Here is a 23,553-nt window from a genome sequence, read left to right on the forward strand (position 1 = left end):
CTTATTATTAAAGAGACTCATTTTAATGACATAACAGTTGTTAATTAAGGCATTTTGGGGTATTTGTGTTTGGAAATGGAAAAATCTTTAAAATCAGCCAAAAAACTGATTGGCCAGAAAAAGTGACACCTGTCAGAAAGCAATCCTCAGGTAGTTTAGAGTAAACTTTGTTAAAATCTGTCTTTGTAATTTGTGCTGACATTATTCTGACACTTCAGTCTTTGTAACTTGTACTGACGTTATCCTAAATACTTCAGTCTTTGTAATTTGTGCTGACATTATCCTGGGACTTCAGTCTTTGTAATTTATGCTGACATTATTCTGACACTTCAGTCTTTGTAATTTGTACTGACATTATCCTGATACTTTAGTCTTAGTAATTTGTGCTAATATTTTCCTGATACTTTAGTCTAAGTAATTTGTGCTGACATTATCTTGATACTTCATTTTTTGTAATTTGTACTGACATTATCCTGATACTTTAGTCTAAGTAATTTGTGCTTTCATTATCTTGATACTTTAGTCTTGTAATTTGTACTGACATTATCTTGATACTTTAGTCTTTGTAATTTGTGCTGACATTATCCTGATACTTTAGTCTAAGTAATTTGTACTGACATTATCTTGATACTTTAGTCTTTGTAATTTGTGCTGACATTATCCTGATACTTTAGTCTAAGTAATTTGTACTGACATTATCTTGATACTTTAGTCTAAGTAATTTGTGCTGACATTATCTTGATACTTCAGTCTTTGTAATTTGTGCTGACATTATCTTGATACTTCAGTCTTTGTAATTTGTACTGACATTATCTTGACACTTCAGTCTTTGTAATTTGTACTGACATTATCTTGATACTTTAGTCTATGTAATTTGTGCTGACATTATCTTGACACTTCAGTCTTTGTAATTTGTACTGACATTATCTTGATACTTTAGTCTTTGTAATTTGTGCTGACATTATCTTGATACTTCAGTCTTTGTAATTTGTACTGACATTACCTTGACACTTCAGTCTTTGTAATTTGTGCTGACATTATCCTGATACTTCAGTCTTTGTAATTTGTACTGACAGGGTCGGTTGAGTTTTTCTGGATCACTATGATGACAGCTGTCATTCTGAACAGTGAGTAGATGCTATTTAATTTTTTTTCAATGCATTAAAATCTTATTACTTTATCAGTTTAACTTTATCAATGTCTGATTTTTTATAAGATCTTTAAAAATTGACTGTTGTAGACCTACATGTCTCTTGCCCTGTGTAATATATGTTTTGTTTGGATGATTCTAGTGGCTACTGGTGTGTACCAGAATAGCACATTTGGCTTGGCAGCCATTTTACCAATGAAGTATACGAATGCAATTGTGTTGGGAACAGTAAGTACATTTCAGAAGTATTTTTATTTTTATACTCCGATCCGAAGGAGAAGGGGGTATTCTGTTTTACCCTTGTGTGTCTGTCTGTTCATCCTCTTTGTCTGTCTGTAACAAAAATTTCTGTCGCATTTTTCTCAGCAGATGCTTTAAACTTTAAAACACTCTTTGTTAAGGTATGATATTTTTTAGGATCTATTGTACCAATCTGACGTCAAATTCCTGTTAAATGACAACTTTATTTATTTTAAACCTAAATATTTAAACAAATTTTTGTCAAAGATATCTCAGCAACTATTTATCGCAGATTCTTGAAATTAAAAACAATATTTGTTTACCCATGCCATACATTTAGATATATTTTTGTACCAGTCGAACGTCAACTTCCTGTTAATTGATGACTTTGTTTTATTTTTAACCTAAAATTTCAAACAAATTTACGTTGAAGATTTCTCAGCAAATATTCATTGCAGATGCTTGAAATTTTAACACACGTACTATTTGTTTAGGCATGCCATACATTGAGATCTATTTTTGCACCGATTCCTGTTAAATATCAACTTTGCTTATTTTGTATACTCCATTAGAGTGGGGTATTACTTGTGAGCATTGGCTCACAGATATCTTGTTTTCATAAATATGGATTAATCAAATAAGACATATATACTCTTTAGCTCACCTGAACTGAAGTTTTAAATGAGCTTTATAACTTTTGCCTGACACAGGACTCAAAGTTGCACCTGATAGCCCACATTTGCAACCTTAAATCAGGTTTTATGAGTTCAATAAAGAACAACTGTACCAGAAATACCATGCAATACTTACAACTAAGTGTAAATTTTAACTTATTTAAACCATGAACCCTGGACCAAAACTTTGGCGCAAGGTGGTGAGGATTGAAGTTGAACATAGAAATATAGGGAATTCATTTTCAGAAATCTAGTAGATTTTTAATAAACATTGGCATAATCAAGAACAAATTAATGAACAAAAAATTGAACTCTGTTGAAATTATTTCATCATTTATTTATTTGTTACAGTAATATCCCCGTGACACTTGCAATTGATAAAATTGTGGGAAAAAACCTTAGCTAAAAGGCCAAGGGCTTACTTATCCCAATGTTTGAAGATCACAATCTAGGGTGATAATTATCATAATTATGATCATTTCTTAATTTATATGAATGCATATTAAAATAAGTGACTTCTCTTTTCCAAGGTTTACTGTGAAATAACACAAATAATGTATTTATTTGCTGTTTGTCATCTTTAACAATTTTAACTCCATTTTCAAAACAACAAGGTAAATTGTTACTTAGCAATATTGAATTTAATATGTTTTCTATTTTATGAAATCTACTTTAAATTAATAGACTATGCATCGTATACATGTACGTGAAGAAAAAAAGCTTTATTAATTTTGTGTTCATTATAAATGAAACTGCGAATATTATCAAAATTACAATTTTTTGCCCCTGGATTCTTCAACCCCCCCCACCACCACACACACACATTTTTATGAATTAATCTTTTTCAAACATCAAATAATAAAGGTGGGGTATTAGGGTGTCTCAGATAAGGGTTAAGACTTCAATATGCAGCTTTAAATGCAAACATGAGACTCTGACATGCCATTCTTAGAGTAATGGTACTCAGGTGACTTTCAAGGCCTGTGGGCCAATTGTTATAATTATTTCAGGATCATTTTACAATTTTGTTATCTTTAATCAAATATGTTGAAGCCTAGGATAACAAGATTGGTCAGTTGATGCACCTTAGATCTTAGGATTTGATGTCCAAAAATGTAGGTTATGTATTGTTTAATGTATTTGTCAAATCTTGGAATATATGAGTTTTACAATATTCAAAAAGAGTTTCATATTTAAACATTTCAAAATAGAATTATGCAAAAACTATTGTCCAGGTGAGAAATGTGGCCCATTGGCCTCTTGTTTTTGTTTTAAATGCTATTTTATTAGAGATGTCATAATATGCCTTTCAATCTAGCTTGTTCATTTCAAATCCACATTGTTATTAAATGTACAATTATTTTTAGTTAAAAGAAAAAAATGCAGCAATATTTATGATTCCTTCCACATCCGTTTGTTTTGATATATATTTTTAAAAAGATTTTTCTTAGAATGTTATGATTGTATCATACTCAGCCTAACTCAGATGAGCATTAAGGCTTTTGTGTCTCATGCTGATAGAAGGTTAAAATAAAAATGAAATTTTGCAAGCAGTCACTTGCCTACAGCTATCTTTTTAAATCACATCTTGTGTTGTGAAGGATTAGACCCACACACTTGAGACCATGTCTTCAAATTTTTCTTGTTTATTTCAGAACCTCTCTGGTGTGTTTATAGCTGTTGTTAACATCATCAGCATCATAAGTAAGTAAGGGGTATTTTTTAATTTCCGTTGATTTTGATGTTGAATTAATCTGCAAAATAAAATCCTTTTGCGTCCAAAATCGAAAGTTATTACCCACAGGATAGATGTCTTCATTGAAAACAAAACTGTAAAACTGCATTGCATCTAGAATGATAACAGATGTAGCAAACAACGATATTTTTTTAAATCTAGAATTAAGTTCATATGCTTGATAGAATGTGTTAATTTGATTGAGATTTTGTTGACTTATAGTAATCATGAAAAAGTAACCCGAGTTTTAAGAGGGTCAACAGCAAATCTTCAAAATAAATCTGAAAAAAGGCAACTAACTTATAAGGGAACAATACGTGGAGGCGAGTATATATGGTACATACACTTTGGACGGTACGATTCTTTGGCGGATCTCCAAACGTACACACGGTTATTTTGGTCAATAACCACTTGGGATTCATCACTAAATATGACAGGCTTCCAGTTTTGTTCAACTGTCCACTGTCATTTATTTAAACACCAAGCTAAACTTTTTTTTCTATTAAGGTGGAATAACATATCATCACAAAATGGCTAACTGCTGATCAAAACAACATTTTACTTTTTTTTCTATTAAGGTGGAATAACATATCATCACAAAATGGCTAACTGCTGATCAAAACAACATTTTGTTTTATTAAAACGGTTTTATGGACTGAAACATGTAACTTACTTCATAGCCGAGTGGATAAAGTGCCGGACTTGTGAACCGTAAATCCCGAGTTCGAATCCCGTAAGGGCTTTTGTTGTTACTTACTGCATTAATTATTTTTGATATTCATTTTTTATCCCGAAACTGCAAATTTTTCGCTTATTTGACGTTTGTACAGTTTATTTATCATTATAACTTTCATTTTCAAAAAAATGTTCTGTTAATTTGAGTGACTTTTTCCAGGTGTGTTATTCCACCTTAAATTCTTTTACAACAATATGTTTTTTCACTACTTCTCATTAAATTTTGTTAGTGTGCAAAATCCGTTTCACAGTACATTCACTAATGAGTTCACCTTGATTTCCATTATTAAAATCAGTTGTTTTATCCTTTAAAACAATCCCTTGGCTCTTCCTTACTATTCTCAGCAGTCTCGCTTCTCCATGTTTTGACACTTTACTACGACATCCTGTACGACGTGCCCTTTCCACACTTACCTGCTGATGGAACACCTTCAAAACTGACCTGCATGTAGATTCGGGAATTTCCAATAATCATGAGATCTCAATAACTTTATGTCCGTTTTCTCTCAAATCTAGGATCAATTTTTTTTATATCTAGTGACAGTTCTGTTGATCTTCTACCCATTTTGCCTTCTGTTGTAATATTTCAAAAATAAAATTCAGCAGACGTAATTTCTGACATCAAGGTGGACTTTGACCTTATAGAGCATCGGTGGTTATCTCAAAATTTAAAAAAATGTGATTGCTTTATGATTTATGGTAATTTGAAAAAAGCGAAGCATGAACTTTTTATGGCATCCGCCATTTTTCTGCGAATACTTTTGGTACGACGCTGTATTTCTATGTAAAATGGTTTGCTAAATAATGCTCTTTCAAGTGAATGTAAAATTATTTTGGTTGTTCATCATTATTTCTTTTTTCAAGATTGGATTTTTACATCTTACTTATCAAGATCTGCATTCATCAACGATTGATTGAAAATTCTTCAACTGAAGAATGAAATAAGGCCTAAAAAAAAAAGTTGTGTGTTTCGGGTAACCCAACCTAACCTACAAAAATGGCCCAATCCTACCATTTTTAGATGCCTGATTTTATCCAACTTTGAATTTTATCTTATTTCCAAAAAAAAATACGTTTTTAAATATGAAACAAACAAACATTCTTAGGATTCAGGCAAAAAAATAGATAAAATAATAAAAAATCCCCACCTACCTAACCTAATTTTTTTCATCAGTGTTACACTAAACACACTATTTTTTTAATTTTTAGGCCTAATGTATTGACTGCATAATTAAATGAATCAAATTATCATTCCCTTTCTTTTGATCCAAATCTTGCACTACAATTTTACATAAAACTTTTTTGATTCTTATTGATAAATCAGTTTCAAACAAATAATAATTTAAGCAACGTTCCCTCAAATGTTAAAATTAAGCATTAAATAGGCTCAGATTCATGTGAAGTCTCTCAAGTGTTGCATTATTACGAGTAATAATTACATAAACCTTTAAATGATAAATGGGTAGGTCACCTGTCAAACACAAGTGTTGTTTTCTAGTATCTCTGTTTTGTCTGTTTATAAATTATGTTCAGTTTACAAGGTGTTTCTAATTAGCAAATTTGGTTACAGTTTGACCTTGTTGCTTAAGTATGTATTTGGTGTTGTATTAATAGGTGCCCCTGACCCTCGTACTCAGGCTATATACTATTTTGTCTCTGCCATTGCTGTTCTACTGATAGCATTTGATGCCTACTTCCTTCTTCCATTGACTGTAAGTTGGCAATTTTATGACTGTTTTGTAATAATCTTTTCATTTTTACACTAGGCCTAATGCCATACCTACAAATAGATGTTTAATAATGAAAAACCCTATTGCAGAAATTTTTTTATCTACAAAGAGATATTTAATGGTTAATAATTGAATTGCAGAAATTTTACCAGCATTTTCGAGCAGCAATCCGTAGGCAACAGAACACAAGTGGTCCATCACGTACGTTCTCAGAAACCTGCTCTCTGTTTGGTCAAGTTCTGAAGAAGGTGAGAATGACCGAATGCTCAGTCTTAACACATACAAGGAGGACAATTATAACTAATTATAGATAATTAATCAGGACTGATATTATAAAGCAATTTGCCACTGAAAGGGATAAATTTTGATATATTTTTAGCTTTTTATAATAAATTTAAGACTATACGGAACAGTCAAAGATTCGTGTTTGTCTTGCAGATCTGGGTTCAAGCTCTCTGTGTGTGGTTTGTTTTCTTCGTAACCTTGACAATATTTCCAGGCATTTGGAGTAATGTATCCAAAAAAGACTTTCCAATTGAAGGTAAAATTTGTGATGGAGATGTTTTCTAAACAAAGTACAATTTTAGCTAATAAAATGTAGGAGAGCTCTTCAGTGAAGGCTTAAACTGTAAGAAAGCTCCTCAATAAAGGCCTGCATTGTGAAACAGGTCAGCAACAAAGGCTGTCATTAAGTTATACCAAACAGTTCTTAAACATTCAATATGTCTGATTTTTTCTATGTTTGAGAAAGCAAACTTCCTCTGAGTCTGGACTATGGTTTGAGATATGGTGAAATAATACATGTGCTAACTTTATATGACCAATGAAGGACCAACCCTCTTGCACGGATAGAAAATAATTTTAAAGAGATACTGAAAAAAGGGTAGGAAATATTCAGCCTTTGATATCCAGTCTTTTACATAAGTTTCCGGACATAAAGTAGATATAGGATTCTTCAAATCATAACCAACAGGAGTTTGGAAGGGGCCCCTTTAAAACAGAGTTTTTGGAATCCACCAGTCCCACTAGCAAGGTACATGTAAATATAAGATATCTTGTAATTCCTATCTAGTCAGTCTAAGAAACCTGTTTGTCAGAAAACAATCAATCAGGAACTTTAACATGAATTTTTCAGGGTTTAACATCTAATTATGAGGTTGACTTCACATTTGATATTCATCACAATAGTAGGAATGAAAAAAATAAATATCATTTTAATATCGTTTTTTTTCCCCCCAAGATTGGTTGATTGCTGTCACCTGACCAGGCTGTGATATACAATTATTTAATGCTTGAGCAGTCAATAAATAGACCAGAATATTTTTCCCGAGGTGCAGGGAACAGCTCAGTATGATCTATTCCCCGCACCGAGGGAAAAAAATTGGGTCTATTGACTGTTCAAGCATTAAATAATTGTTTTATTACCTAATCAAAGGAATTTTGCTGTTTTATTACAAATTAGATATTTGCGTCTATTTTGAACTGCCGGTCAATAGACTGCGATCTATTGGACTGCCGGTCAATAGACTACGATCTATTGGACTGCCGGTCAATAGACTATGATCTATTGGACCGGCAACGTATTTCAAAATGCATGTATGTTAATGTTTCATCCTTTCGATAGTTCTCAGGAAATGTATATTCCTTTACATAGACGCTGTTCTTAGTACTTGGTGAAACCAAATTCAATGTTATCAAAATGGAGTATCAAATAATCAACAGTGTTAAAGCCTTATATAAGGTAAAAGACTTTTTAAAATCTAATGGGTTGAAGACTCGCCCTTCTTTGTGTAAACTAACATTAAATTGAGATGTCGTAATGCATGCAATAGTTTTGGTGCATATAAAAGATGAAAACAAATCTTAGTATATTGCATAATGGCACGAAAACCATCCGCAATATGCAAATTGTAAACCTTGAAAACTTAAAAAAAGGAATTAGGTAATAAATTCTGTTATTAACCTTACTTTACTAAAAATGGAAAAATTTATAAAACCTCACTGTACTAATAATATAATACCGGTTTTGGCATGTGTGACATCACAATAGTGAAATCAGCGCTAATAGAATTGATTTTGATTTAGGCCTAAAAAAAATATTGTGTGATTCGGGTAACCCGACCTAACCTTAAAAATGCTGTCCGTTCTTAGAGGTCTGTTTTTATCAGACTGTGATTTATATATTATTTCCATTGATATCCGTTTTTATCAGAAAATTATTTTTTCATTCTTAATAACATCTTTAAAATGCTTAAGCTAACGATAAACAAAGATAATGATCAACTTTCAAGAAATAATGACAAATATTTGGTGCACGTGCAAGGGAAATGTAAACATAGAGAAGAAACATGGATCATCAGCATTGCAAGACATAAAGAAACATTTGATATGTTTGAGGATAAATTTTGATGCCTATATAAATTCGTTACTTAATATATCTTTAAGCACAACAGTCTGGCAGCTCTCAATATATTTTAATGCATGTGTTACTACATGTATATCAGGCACCTATAGTATATGGGTGTTGTATAATAGTGTTTACTGTTTAGAACATTCCCCAATACAAACTATGTCAAACTTGAATGTGTTGAAGCACCAGAAGAAGAATGATTGGACCAGGTGGTTGGTGTACCTGTAACAACCCCCCCCCCCCCCCCCCCTCCCCAAATGCATTTCAAATGTTGATGTCTCATGCAGGATTGACAACCAAACTTCAAGTCCCTTAGTAGCAAAAAACGGAAGCTACTAGACGACCCTATGGCAAAACTTAAATAGATAAACTAAACTATTTTAGTATTTTTAGCTCACCGAGATGGAGTCAGGGGGAGCTTGTGCTAGACCCCCCGGTGTCAGCGATGGCGTCCAGACCTGGTTAAGGTTTTTGTTGCAGGTCCTGTATACTTGTCCTATCTTCACCAAACTTGCATGGATGGTGCATCTGGACATACTTATGGACTTGAAAGACTTGGATGCTTAATCTGGGCCATGAATTTCAGATGCTGGAGGAGGTTAAGGTTTTTGGAGCAAATAAAAGATTTTGGTGCAGATGCCCTTTGATGATTATATCTTAGTTATTACTGGTCCTTACTTCACCAGACATGCATGGATGGTGAGTCTTATGATACTCATGCACTTGACAGGCTCAAATGCTGAATCTGAGCCATAGGTTTCAGATGCTAGATGAGGTTCAGGTTTTTGAGCTGGTTAAAGTTTTTGGAGCAGTTGCCCTTTTAAAAGACAAATCTTAGTTAATATTGGTTCAGTCTTTATCAAATTGAATAGATTATGCATCTTGTGATTCTGATGCACTTCACAGGGAAGGTTGCTGAATTAGAGTCGTAGGTTTCAGGTCCTGGAGGAGGTTAGTTTTTTGGAATAGGTCACATGTTTAATAGATAATAGTACTATTTCAAACTTGCATGGTTAATTACCGGTATGCCCCCCTTCGAAGAAGGGAGGGCATATTGCTTTGCTGCTGTCTGTCGGTCCATCAACAGTTTCCGTTCATTTTCTTCGCAGAGGATGAACATATTGAAATGAAATTTGGTATACAGGTTAATCATGATAATATCTAGGTCAAGTTCGATATTGGGTACGATCAAGCCATTTTCGACAGAGTTATGGCCCTTTGACGGTTTGAATTTTTTTGCTCTGATGATTTTTGACAGAGTACTTAAAAAAAACTTGAGAAATTCTCAGTTTCCACTCTCTAACATTTGAAGGGAGGTATATATAAAACTTATATTTCATATGTAGCTTATTTACCAGAAAATACAGGTTGAGTTTGAATTTGCTTTTGGTCCAATGATTTTTGACAGAGTTATGCCTCTTGAACTTTGGAAAAAATTGGAAATTCTTAGTGCCTGCTCTCTAATTTTTTAAGTGATGCATATATAAAGTTGATATTTCATATGAGGTTAATTACTTAGAATATACTGGTCAAATTCGAATTGGTTCTAGTCCAGTAATTTTTGACAGAGTTATGCCACTTGAACTTAATAGAAAATGAGCTATTTATTTATGAGGGATTTATAGTTTTTTTTGCAGTCAAACAAATGTTATACTAAATTTGGCATTTGAAATTTTTTTGTGCTAGTGGAGGCATTCATGGTCTAACAACACATCTACTGTAAGGGATATACTGTATATAGGGAAATTTTCAACCATGTTTCATTTGCCCTTGTTTCAAATTATCTCTCTTTTAAAACCACTTTTATTTGGGCGAATTCAAGACGGATCAAAAAACCGTTTGCAAGTGTAGAAGGTTGAAAATATCACAGGATGAAAATAACCGTGTATACAGTAATCACAAAATAGTGTGTGTGTCTAACAAAATCTTCAGATCTTAATAAAAACAACTTAACAATAAATGCTATTTTTGACTTCAAAGCTTGTATGTGTAGATTCCACAGACCAAAACTAAAGCCAAGGACGGGGTTCAAATTTCCAACATAGAAATGTATAGAGAAATATGTTTTGAAATCTTCTCAGAACTATAATGCTACAATTTGTGATTAAAACTAAGCACCACTCATAAATAGACACACTGTCGAAAAGGTATATAAATCCTTCAATTTCATTGCACCAATTGCATACATGAAACTCAGGGGTTGACGTGTAGTATTCCTTTCATGGTCAAAGATTTTGAGCATTTATGTCTTGTTTTATGTGCATTATCTGTTTGTAAATAATGCGTTAACCTATACATGGTAACCCTACCGGTTTACGCGAAAGTCTACCGCTTTTTAACTCTATCTCCTGACTATCGCTTTTATTACAAGCTCTAAAGCTTTTCTTCAAAATCTGATAGATAGCCATTTTGGAAGTTGTTGTGCTCCAAAAATCTCATCTTCAATTCTCATCCCCACTCTCCCCTCTGAAAATGGCCCATGCAATGCATTTTGTTTAATTTTGAAAAAAAAAATTAGGCTTGGTTTACAAAAAATTCTAAACATTTTAATGTCTGCTTAACATGTGGATTACTGTTTAATTCCGGTCATGTTTGTTATTATAATGATACAAATGTCTTCATGCATTTACAGTTAAGTTGAAATAAAATGGAATTAAAAGATTACATATTGTTTTTTGTACTCATATTAGCATATATTAGCAATTCAAAAATAGAGCAGTTATTTCTAGAACATGAACAGTGGATAAGATGTTTATAAAATAAGTAAAAAATAAAATCTGCCCACCTGTCCCATTTTTTTGGCAAATCAGGACGGGAATCTAAATATTAATTTTATGTTGCCTAACAATAAACTTAAAATATATGCGAAAGCCTGGGTTCTAAATCTACCTCTTTTTCCCCACTGGAGGTGTGTCATTAACTTATATATTTGATGTTAGTAATCTCCTGGCTGTAATTTCATTGTGGCCAAGTAACATCCCTCAATAATGAAATACAATGTATGTACTTTGACTTGTTAAGAGGTTTGATGAAAGAGAAATATGGTGGACAATGCTTTTACAAGTTGTGTTCAGCTTTAAGTATGGAAGCATCCACATTAAGTATAGATTATTAATTGTTCAAACCATGACCCTTGGTCTAATACTTGGTTACCATTAGGGTTAAGAATTCAAAGTTTACCAGAAGAAATATAAACAAAAGCAATGGTTTCCAAAGAAAAACATTTTTTTTACCAAGAACCACTGTGTAGATTTATCAGATAACTTAAACATAAAACTGTGGAAATATGTTGTACTGGTATGTAAACATTTGTCTAAAGCATCTGTCTTATGCTCAGGTTATCTCAGGGTTACATAGAAATCTCAATGTCTGAAATGAAAAAAAGTTACACCACAACGACCTACTTTCTAAATTTTATGTCTTTTCATTTTAAAAGCATGCATACTTAAAACTTTTGATAACTCTCTGTGTGTACAACTATAAAGTTGTAAGGCACATTCTGAATTTAATGAAAATCTTGTTAAACTATTCTTTCTGAACAGTGCAACTTGCAATAACATGAAATCTTAATAGTTCATACATCTTATGATCTTTGTGAACTACTTATGGTATTCTATAATCAAATGTTGTCAAATCTATAATGATACTTAATAGGCCTAGGGTCATAAATCTTTGCTAGATGGTGAATATCACGTTTACCCTAAAGTAAGTCACAATAATCTTGGGGTATTTTTCTTTTCATTAATAATTATTGTTCATTGTTTAATTTTGTTATTTATGATAATCTAGGATTGGCCTAGGATAATGATGCATCTTAGAATTTGTGATATAATGTTCCAAAATAGGTTTTATTGATTTGTATTTTTCATTTTTTATGCATTGTCAAATCTTTATCATTATGATGAAATTTGCATTAAGTTTTACAATATTTTAGAAGATTTCATTATTCATAAATATTTGAAAAATTAGAAATTCAAGAATTGTTGTTCAGGTGAGGAATGTGGTCTATGTGCATCTTGTTTCTTTTACAGACAAGTACTGGGTGGCTGTGTTTTGTTTCCTTAGTTTCAATGTCTTTGCATTTCTTGGAAACATAGTGTCAGAGTGGGTTAAAGTTGTAAGTATGATTTATGATTTGTTTTATTGCATTTCTTTATGATACAAGCAGTTTTATCCTCTAAAGTGTATATCTTTTACAGCCTGGCCCACGTTTTATTTGGATTCCAGTTCTCTTGCGAGGTCTTCTCATCCCCTTCTTCCTCTTCTGTCGATTTGAAGTGGAGAACAAAGAGCGTACATTTCCAATCCTAATTGATAATGATTATATTTACATTGTGGGCGGGATTGTTCTTGCCTTCACTAGTGGATACTACAGTAGTCTTACCATGATGTATGGTCCAAAGTAAGTATTAGTAGCTTGGTTTTTTCATTATACCCCTGCAAACAACGTTAAGGTATATTAGAATCACCCTGTCCGTCTGTCCATCTGTCTGTAGACACAATTTAAATTGGATGCTGTCATTTGACAATACACACACCAAGTGTTTACCCCTAAATAACATCGTTTTGTACCAGTTTAAGTAAAAATGAAGGCCACATGCAATTTCTGGTAATTTTTAACAATCATAATTTTCAGAAAGGATGAGATGATTTTCTCCCATCATACACATGAGCTGTCCTTTATGTACAAATTTGGGTTAAACCGTTTGCATATTAATTTTATCGGGTACTTGTTTTACCCAGCTCTTCAGTTAGAGGGGTTTCACGTTGTGTGCATACCAGTGTGTGTTTTCCATATGCGGAATAGGATTAATTGACATGCATAAACATTTCATTATGATGTTGACGAATATAGGTAAGCATAATACATGTAGTAGCACAATGTTATGAGACACCGGTATACATAAGTAATACTTTCGTTTTGTAAATAAATGCTCTTTGCCAGCATAGTTTCCTTTAGTATTTAATTTTTTGTTTTGAACGTACTTTATTGAATAAACAAAAGGATCAGAAACAAGTTCTAACAACTTACAAGTTCCTCTCCTTATAAACAAAAGGATCAGAAGTAAACAAAAGGATCAGAATTTAAATAAGCCTATCATCATTACCTATCGCATTTGTACAGTTTCTGTCGTTTCAATTGCAAAAGTTATTTTTTTCATATGTCAGACTTACACTATTGAGTTGACCCCATATTGACCCTGTGACATTTTGTATGCTATTAAATTTGTGTATTCCGTGTATTGCAATACCTGGAATGTAACAGTGTTGTCCACACCAATGTGACTTTTACCATAAATTTTCATAACGGCATCAGAATTGTATATCTTATTAATGATGTCATTGCCAAGAAAGCAAGATTTAACTATTTCAATCGCTGATTTTGATGTAATACCATTGAGGTAAAAAATGATGAACTTGAAGTACTGTAGAAACACATATTTTCATTTGGTCAAAATTTTGTTGTTTTTAAACAAATAAAATTTTGTTTGCATTTAATTTCGTCATATTGTAACTCTGTGTATTCATTAATTCTTGGGTTAAAATTCGTCATAGATTTGATTAATTTCTTGACGCTACATTTTGTCAATGAGTGAAATATCTTCTTCATAAATGTTGAAGTCAACAATTGGATGATATCCATGTATAAGTAAATGGCATCCTTTTATAAATGACCTTTTTATTCTAGTTCCTGTTCCACTCAAAACAAATGTACAATGAGTGGGGAGGAACATGAACCAGAATGACGTGTTGTTCAAAACATTTCAAAATTTTGTCACACCATAATGAATGTCAGTGAAAGAAATTTAAAAAAAAACAACAAATGGGTACCGGTACTTTTATTTCTATTTCAATTTTGTCAAAATTTAGGTTGGCACTTGGTAAAACAAATAATAATAAAGAGTTGGCCTTAAAATGCCTTTGTGTTCAGGAACTACTAATATTTTTAACCTTTTTACTGCTTGCACCACTGTTGTCCTTAGACCTTTGATTTTATTGTTTTGAAGAAATCTAACATGAGGAAGCAAAAAAAGAGTTTAATTGAATGGTTTTGACTTTTGAGATAAATAATTATAATGCTTAAATGAAATTAAGACATACAGTTCAATTAGATTTAAATTATTATAGCTGAGTTGCTAGCAATATACTTCCCTTGACATTATTACTTAGGTTAGTGATGTGGCCCGTGGGCCTCTTGTTTAAAAAATACATTATTTAAAGTAAAACTATTTAAAAATATTGAATAAAAAAAATTAATGTTTGTGACTACAAGTTGCATATTGATAATGATGCAATGATATTAAAGGGGCAAATACTTTTGTCATAAAACTTCGTATTGTTAGTTATATGCAATTTGAGCCCCAACCAGTTCTATGGTGGATTTGGTTCGAAATTACATTTAAGAAAAATTCTCAGAGAGGTTTTGAAAGCTATTCTAATGTTAATAAACAAACCATGGATCATTTGCTGCTTTGTAGGTTGGTTGAGCCTGAAGTGGCAGGAATTGCTGGGATGATAATGGCTTTCTGTCTTGTGATGGGAATAACCACTGGCGTCAATTTCTCTCTAGCTGTGGCAAGCATGGCAACAAAGTGAAGATGGGACCTTGGACCAAAGAAACCAAACAGCCTGGAAACTGTCAAAATATCACAAATACTGCCCTCCTAAAACAGTAACAAATCAGGCACATTCTGTGTTTTTACAGCATTCGTTCATGTATATGATGCCAGTCAACATATGTACTAGTTATGTAAAAAGGGCATTCTTTGACATATCGAATTCTGGGAAATGACTAAATTAAAACCAGCTTAAATCGCAGACCTGATTTCAGTTGTGTGTACTCTTTATAATTTTACCAGTAGGATGTAGAAACAAGTACACATTTACAAATTTTTAGTCCTACTATTTTGTCATACCCTAATAAACTGGGATTACTATTTGATTATCATCATGGCTGCTGTCTGCTAGTCCCACTTTCATGTCCATAACTTTTTAGCTTACCTAAATTGAAGGTTGCAGTGAGCTTTCTTAAAGCTTTTGTCTAATGTGTATCTGTACTTCCTCCATTTGTAAACTTTCACTTTTTTACCTTATCTCCAGAATCACATGGCCAAATTTAACCAATCTTTGTACAAGCATATTTATGATAAGAAACATCTAAATTGTTAAAATTTAAGGATTATAATGGAAGAACATTTTTTTGATACACAAAATAAACAATGCTGAAAATAACCAAATGCTTACTATTCAAAATTATTGAAACTCAGAATCCTAGATCAACTATGGAAGGTTCTCAAAAGTTAACAAACAAATTATTTTGCAAGAATCTTGTTACACCTATGAATTTTTTAAAAAAATATATTTTTTAATTTGTTTCACCAAATTATTTGTCTAATTAAGAACCGGTGTGTTCAGGTTCACAGAATGGCCCATGGACCTCTTGTTTAATGAGAAATATCAGAGATGCAAGCTTGGCACTAAGGTTGCTCATGATCTGATGATGTGTTATGTGACTGTGTAACTGTCAATGTCAATATTCCTAGGTCAAGGTTTTATCAGACTAAATTTTTGTATTTCTTGAAAAGATCCTTTTTCATCAGAATTTCTTTAATGGCTTTAGTTCATGTTTTTGTTAAGTGATTAGAACTTTCAAACTTTCAGGTTAGAAGCTGTTGAAATACATGTACAAGCATGTAGATTCTGTATGTTGTAATTTTTTGTTTTGAACTATTATAGTTATATTTGTTGTATAATAATTATATTAAATCTTTGAGGCAATTTTTTGTGTCTATTTCTATGTCAGTGTTGTCAAATTCATCAATATTTAATGACTGGATTCTAGTCTGCCAGAAGAGCTGAAGTTAACACACTGTCATTGATACTTTACAGACTTAAGTTTGCACCTTGCCTTCAAATTTAGAATAGTCCTAGACTTTTGAGGGTATAGTCATTATACGAGTACTCATATACCATATATAATAGAGTGTACTGTTAATCTGAACGAAGTTAATTCATAGATTGCTGAAAATGATATCTATCATGCTATGAATTGATGTGAGATGTTAAATAATATCCCAAATTTTTGTCAAAACAGCAGAGTTTTTAATGTCAATTTAAGCTGAGTAGTTTAGACAATGGTACATGTATAGAATGTGCTACAATCAAATAATTATGCTAAAATAGTTTTCCTTCTAATACTCAAGCACTGATTAAAGTGTTTGATATATGTACTAGGACCTTCAGACCAGTGTCCAAGTATCTGGTTATAGTTAACGTTACTCATTTCACAACGGTGTGTTGCTGATTGTCCACTACATGCTGCTGCCTTTTGCTACCCTCGTGGGAGAGGGGATTTTTTAGCATAGTCCGTGTACATAACTAAGCAATATGAAGACCATTGTCAGATTACAAATTCAGTTGACATTTTAGAATTAAATGCAATTGGATCTGTATATACCTGGATTGAATTGACCCAAATTATTTAATAGTTTACTGACTGATAGAGATATTACTAAATTTTACTGTAATACTATATACATGTTTTTGTAGAATTCTTTGTGTGAATTAAAGTTTTCACATCTTTACATGCGTCCAAACATGAAATGCTAAAAAGAATGTCTTCTCTATAGATAAGATGAATACTAGCATAAGCACTGCATATTTGTCATGTGTTGATTTTGATTTTTTTTATTCATTGGTAATATGAAATACTTGAGAATAAGTTCCTGTGCATTGCTGATACTTCAAACTCATATTTCTATAGGGCATAAAGAATACACTAGCAACATCAAGATTTGGGATGAATTTTGATGAAATATAGCCCTTAAAAAACTAAGTCAATAGACGAATGTTTCTATTGATTTTCTAAAGTTCAAAGGTCATAGTTTCATGTTCATGGGTCTGTCAGTCTGACATCACATGTCTTTGATATGTTATTACTATAAGTATGTAATAAATATAATAATACATACCATTTTTCTTATTATACCCTGTATCAGCCTATAACCAATATCAGCCCTTTGTCTGATATTGGTGTCTCGGGCTGATACAGGGTGAACTATGCAAAAAAAGGTATGTATTCTCTATGAAATCCAGTTTAAGACCCTGATATTGCTTCTCTTGACCCATCTCTTTCAGGCTTGTATCACACGACTGCCATTAGGTAGAGTGTGATTAAGCAGTGACTTTGACTAGAATATCTTCTATCTGGACCCTTTTTAGCTCACCGAGACGAAGTCTGGGGAGCTTATGCTATACCCCCGGCGTCGGCATCTGGATTTGGTTAAAGTTTTTGTTGCAGTTCCTGTATCTAAGTTATTTCTTGTCCTATCTTCACTAAACTTGCATGGATGATGCATCTGGACATACTAGGCTTATGGACTTGAAAGACTTGGATGCTGAATCTGAATCCTGAATTTCAGATGCTGGAGGAGGTTAAGGCTTTTGGTGCAGGTGCCCTTCCATAGCAATCTCTTAGTTATTACTGGTCCTAACGGCACTAAACTTGCATGGATAATGGGTCCTATATGATACTGATGCACCAGACAGGCTTGAATACTGAATCTGAGGTTTCTGATGCTGAAAGAGGTTAAGGTTTTTAGAGCTGGTTTAAATTTTTGGAGCAGGTGCCCTCTGATGAATATATCTTAGTTATTACTGGTCCTAACATCACCAAACTTGATAGTGGGTCTTATAATACTGATGCACCAGACAGACTAAAATGCTGAAACTGAGCCATAGATTTTTGATGCTGGAGGACGTTAAGGTTTTTAGAGCTGGTTAAAGTTTTAGAAGCAGGTGCCCTCTGTTAATTATATCTTAGTTACTACTGGTCCTAACTTCACCAAACTTGCATGGATTACACATATTACGCTTTTATCTTATGATACTGATGCACAAGACGGGCATTAATGCTGAATCTGAGCCATAGATTTCAGATGCTGGAGGACGTTAAGGTTTTTAGAGCTGGTTTAAGTTTTTAAACAGGTGACCTCTGATGATGATATCTTAGTTATTACGGTCCTAACTTCACCAAACTTACATGGATACTGATGCACCTGACAGGCTTGGATGCTGAATCTGAGCCAAAGGTTTCGGATGCTTTAACAGGTATTTTGGAACAGGTCACATGTTTTATAGATAATAGCTTGCATAGTTGATTTAACTATAATATAAATGATTTGTAGAGGTAGCTTCAGATGCAGAGCCTGATATCCATTATCAAGGATGCTAAAAAAATCTACCTCACTCAAACCTGCTTAATAGATGTGTTTGTTGTTAAATGATATAACATGATTCCTATAATATATTACTGTAATAAATGATACACTATTGTTTAATATGATACGATATTATATGTTATATTGTAAAAAGTAATACGATACAATATGATATTGTATCAATTTTTTTGATATTTAATGATATGTTATTGTATCATGATATTGTTATGTATAGTTTTGTGTATGTTGATACAATATTCAAAATATGTTCATTAATATATTATTTTAGCACATGATACTGTTACATATGATATCGCAATGTATAATATTGTATCATATAATACGATATTGTATATTATATAATACCGTATCATACGATATTGTATAATATGATATTGGTTTATATAATATATTATTTTGTTATACTTTCATGTTAAATACTGAAATCTGATTGGTTAAGACGCAGTTAATAATATTTATTGTTATACTTTCATGTTAAATACTGAAATCTGATTGGTTAAGACGCAGTTAATAATATTTACTATTACCCTCAGCGTTAGCAACGCACTTGGCAACGGGTAATATTAAAAAATGTTACATGCGCGAAAATTATGCGCGTACGGTTCGCTGTAGAATTCACGTTATTCCTATATAAAAGCAGTAAAATTTTCTTAAAATTTTTAAAAAAGACATTCAGTATAACAAAATAAATAGTGCCTGTTTGGGAGGATAACAGTTGAAATTGACACCCCTCGAAAACCATTGTCAACCTCCGCTTCGCGTCGGTTGACAATGGTTTTCTCGGGGTGTCAATTTCAACTGTTACCCTCCCAAACAGGCACTATTTATATACTATTACCCTCAGCGTTAGCAACGCACTTGGCAACGGGTAATATTAAAAAATGTTAAATGCGCGAAAATTATGCGCGTACGGTTCGCTGTAGAATTCACGTTATTCTTATATAAAAGCAGTAAAATTTTCTTAAAATTTTTAAAAAAGACATTCAGTATAACAAAATAAATAGTGCCTGTTTGGGAGGATAACAGTTGAAATTGACACCCCTCGAAAACCATTGTCAACCTCCGCTTCGCGTCGGTTGACAATGGTTTTCTCGGGGTGTCAATTTCAACTGTTACCCTCCCAAACAGGCACTATTTATATAATATCACATGAAATTTTATGATATTATTACTTATAATATTGTATCATATGATACAATATGTATAATATGATATTGTATTATATAATTTTTTACTATATCACATGATATTGTATCATATATAATACAATGTTGTATCAAATTTTATTGTATCACATGATACAATATCATATTATGTTATACAGTTTCATACAATAAAATATCATACTATATTATACAATATGATATCCTGATGGACAATTTTGTGATGTATTATGTGATATGATATTGTACATATAATACTTTATTGCATCATATATTATGATATTGTAATATGTGATCAAATACAATAATATTAAACACAATTTAAAGTCATATCATGTGTTACAATATCATATCTCATCATTATTTATTATGGTATTTTATTGTATTATATGATATATATTGTAAGTATGATAGGATGCAATATTGTATTTTATATTATTTTATTGATAAACATTGTATTTTATAATGCTGTATGAAATGAACATATGATCATCATACAATTCTTTAACAGATGATATACGATATTGTGTCAAAACAGTATCCATGAATATCCAAGATCATAAGAATGATTTTCATATGATATGATAAAGGTGGTCTCATAAAGGTGTTGCCTCGTCTCAGTGAGCTTTGTAATCTGTGATTACCTATGTTTTTCTCTGCTGGGCTCCATTTTCCTCATCCTTTACATTTGTAGTGTTTGTTGGATAAAGAGGGTGCAATGATTTTGAAAAACTTTTTAAGTGAAATTCTGGCCTAGATCAAAGCAGTGTATTCTCAAATGATTTTCATCCTAATTATCTTAGAACAGGGTCCTTGGGGTTGATCAGTACGTTAATGATGTCTACTGTAACATACAGTTGTACCTTGGGTTCAATTTTCTTACAAGGTAGACACATAATCATTCAGTAGTTTTTGTGTTCTTTATGTAGAGATGGTTCTGTGTGGGCTAATTTACTATTAAATGTACAAAGATTTATATGCATTGACATGAATTAAACACTAAATTTACAATCTTTTTTTTTCATTGTACAATATGAGAAAAATATGATATGAATGAATTATATATTAGCTATTTATGATTATTGTAAAACAATCTGGATACTATACTAATAAATAAGGTCATTACTGATTAGAGGATTGAAGATTGAAACAAATATGCACCGCAATTACATGAACGTATGTGTTAGCAGTATATTTTAACCAATTACATTGTAAAAGCAGCAGAAAAGGTTTGATAAATATGGCATTTATTTTTAATTGCTTTGAAAGTTTAATTCTGTGTGGTATATTTTGTGAGTTAATTATGTATGAAAGTTTTTATATAAACATTTTAAGGAAACACTGATAACATGTGTCTTCTGTTCTTGGGGACAATTAAGTGTGTCGTCAAGTTTTTTTGCAGTTATGTTACCCTGTTTTATCTATTGTTTTGTATTCATTTAGTGTACTATAAGGTCTGTCCATGGTTAGTTATATTTAATGTATTTCAGCTGCCATTTAGCCATGACCAGACAATGACAAGATTCTATAGCAGCCAGGATATTAATGATATCGATCTTTTTGAAATTGGTGGGACAGTCAGTTTTCAGCTCACCAAGACGAAGTCCAGGGGGAGATTATGCTATACCCTCTGCACCGACGTTCGGTTAAAAACCATTAAATATAATTTTCATAATTTAATAAAGGTAACCTCTTAACGATGATGCCTCGTCTCGGTGAGCTTTGTAATCTATGACTACCTATGTTTATCTGTTATATTTGATACTGATTCAATACTGATGATTTTCTTACAGATTCTTTTCTTAAACCTTGTTATTTGTATATACTTTTATTGATAAAGTTATTGACTGATGTTGTATTCTTCTGGACCGTTTCTTGTCACGTTCACCTAATCCGTTGCTTGCTTGTTTTACCGTAGTGTTTTTATCTTTAGTCAATTATTTTGTGAGGAACACTGAATTAATAAATCAGAAAACTGTTATTCTTTTTATTATGAATTAGTATAGTATTCTATTCACCCCATGTACAACCACTAAATGGCTTGAACAATTTCAGTAGTTACCTAGTTACTAGTAGCTCAGATCATGATGCGCCGTCATTGTAGAACAATCAGTTAATATTTTATTTTTGTTACATGTAGAAGCTTAAAATGACATTTATTTGATTACCATTATTAAGTACATGCAACAAGAGTTCACATATTTTATAATACACATAGTTTTTTTTTAAACATACGTACTGCATTTAAATTAAAGAATTTTTCAAAACAATGTATATTTAACATATCAGATTTTTAACATTTAGATATTTTCCATACTTGGAATACGTTGACTCAAACTAGCGTATACGTATGAAGACCTCTGAATAGTGTCATTTAAAGGACTATCATCGATTTTTTACCTATAAATATGTTAAATTCTTAAGATTTTTGTAAATTTATGCTTTTGCCCACTACATTTATGGAAGTGGAAGAAGAGAAAAGATAGCATCTGCTGACTTCCAAATAAAACAAATTCAGTTTTACTTGGGTTAAGTTTCAGTGAGTTCAGATTCTTTCACTCGTTGATATTTACCAAGATGTTCTCTGTTATTCATCTTCGAATGTCTTTGGGTTGAACCAATCGTATGCCTAGTAATAAGACCCCCGAATCTTTGATGAAATGTTAAAGAGTACTTGCGTGGACAGTATGGAGCACATGTCCACATTTACTGCCTTGTCATAGGCGTCAGAACCACTTTTTTGCAAAGTTATACATTGCCATAACTAAAGACCTTTTTTTCTTTTTTTTTTCTTTTTATTGCTATCTGTTTTCGCTCGTCGTCGTGCGTCGTCCGTAGTGCGTTAACAATTTTAACTTCTTCTTAAAAACTACAAGGCCAATTGTTACCATTTTTTGTGTAAAGCATCTCTATGGTAAGAGGAATTTTAATTGTGAAAAAAATCCAATGCTCTACCACCTCGGGGCGTCACAGATGGGACCAAATATTTTCGGAGAGGATTTATATAGGCAATGCCTGCTATCCCATCCGTTTTGCATAATAAAATATTCTTTTAAAAAATATAAAAATAATTTCTTCTTCTCTACTCCCACACATGTGAGGAAAAAACTGATTGCATGATTATGATGTCCATGAAGCCCTCTACCAAAATTGTGAAATTCATGGCCTCTTGGTCAGGGGTGACATATAGTATAATGTATTAAATCTCAGAAAATCTTCTTCTCTACTCCCATATATATTTGTTAAAAACTAAATGCATGGTATTGATGTCCATGAAGCTCTCTACCAAAATTGTGAAATTCATGACCCCTGGGTCAGGGTTCATGCTTTAGGATGGGGCCAATATCGCCATATAGTAAAAATGTATAAAGTTAAATATTTGATCAATGCATCCTCGGCTTGGTGTGAATCCTGCTTGTTCATAACGCAGTTTGACATTTACAGCTATGGATATTTTTCTTCTGAAGATTTTGGC

At 32.3% G+C, this 23,553-nt stretch overlaps 1 protein-coding gene across 3 annotated transcripts in view; it reads left to right on the forward strand.

The window, feature by feature from the left end:
• Window positions 1-16,454, forward strand: part of LOC128181740 (equilibrative nucleoside transporter 1-like) — a 39,293-nt gene extending 22,839 nt beyond the window's left edge. For all 3 annotated transcript variants that reach the window (XM_052850252.1, XM_052850253.1, XM_052850254.1), the window contains exons 7-15: window positions 1,077-1,127; window positions 1,293-1,378; window positions 3,720-3,768; window positions 6,149-6,246; window positions 6,405-6,512; window positions 6,703-6,805; window positions 12,706-12,791; window positions 12,874-13,076; window positions 15,154-16,454. In XM_052850252.1, the coding sequence (XP_052706212.1) occupies window positions 1,077-1,127; window positions 1,293-1,378; window positions 3,720-3,768; window positions 6,149-6,246; window positions 6,405-6,512; window positions 6,703-6,805; window positions 12,706-12,791; window positions 12,874-13,076; window positions 15,154-15,271 (902 nt within the window). In that variant the 3' untranslated portion in view covers window positions 15,272-16,454. The remainder of the gene's footprint in view (window positions 1-1,076; window positions 1,128-1,292; window positions 1,379-3,719; window positions 3,769-6,148; window positions 6,247-6,404; window positions 6,513-6,702; window positions 6,806-12,705; window positions 12,792-12,873; window positions 13,077-15,153) is intronic.
• Window positions 16,455-23,553: the final 7,099 nt, after the last annotated feature.

This window comes from Crassostrea angulata, chromosome 4 (assembly GCF_025612915.1).
Source record: "Crassostrea angulata isolate pt1a10 chromosome 4, ASM2561291v2, whole genome shotgun sequence".
Taxonomy (NCBI): domain Eukaryota; kingdom Metazoa; phylum Mollusca; class Bivalvia; order Ostreida; family Ostreidae; genus Magallana; species Magallana angulata.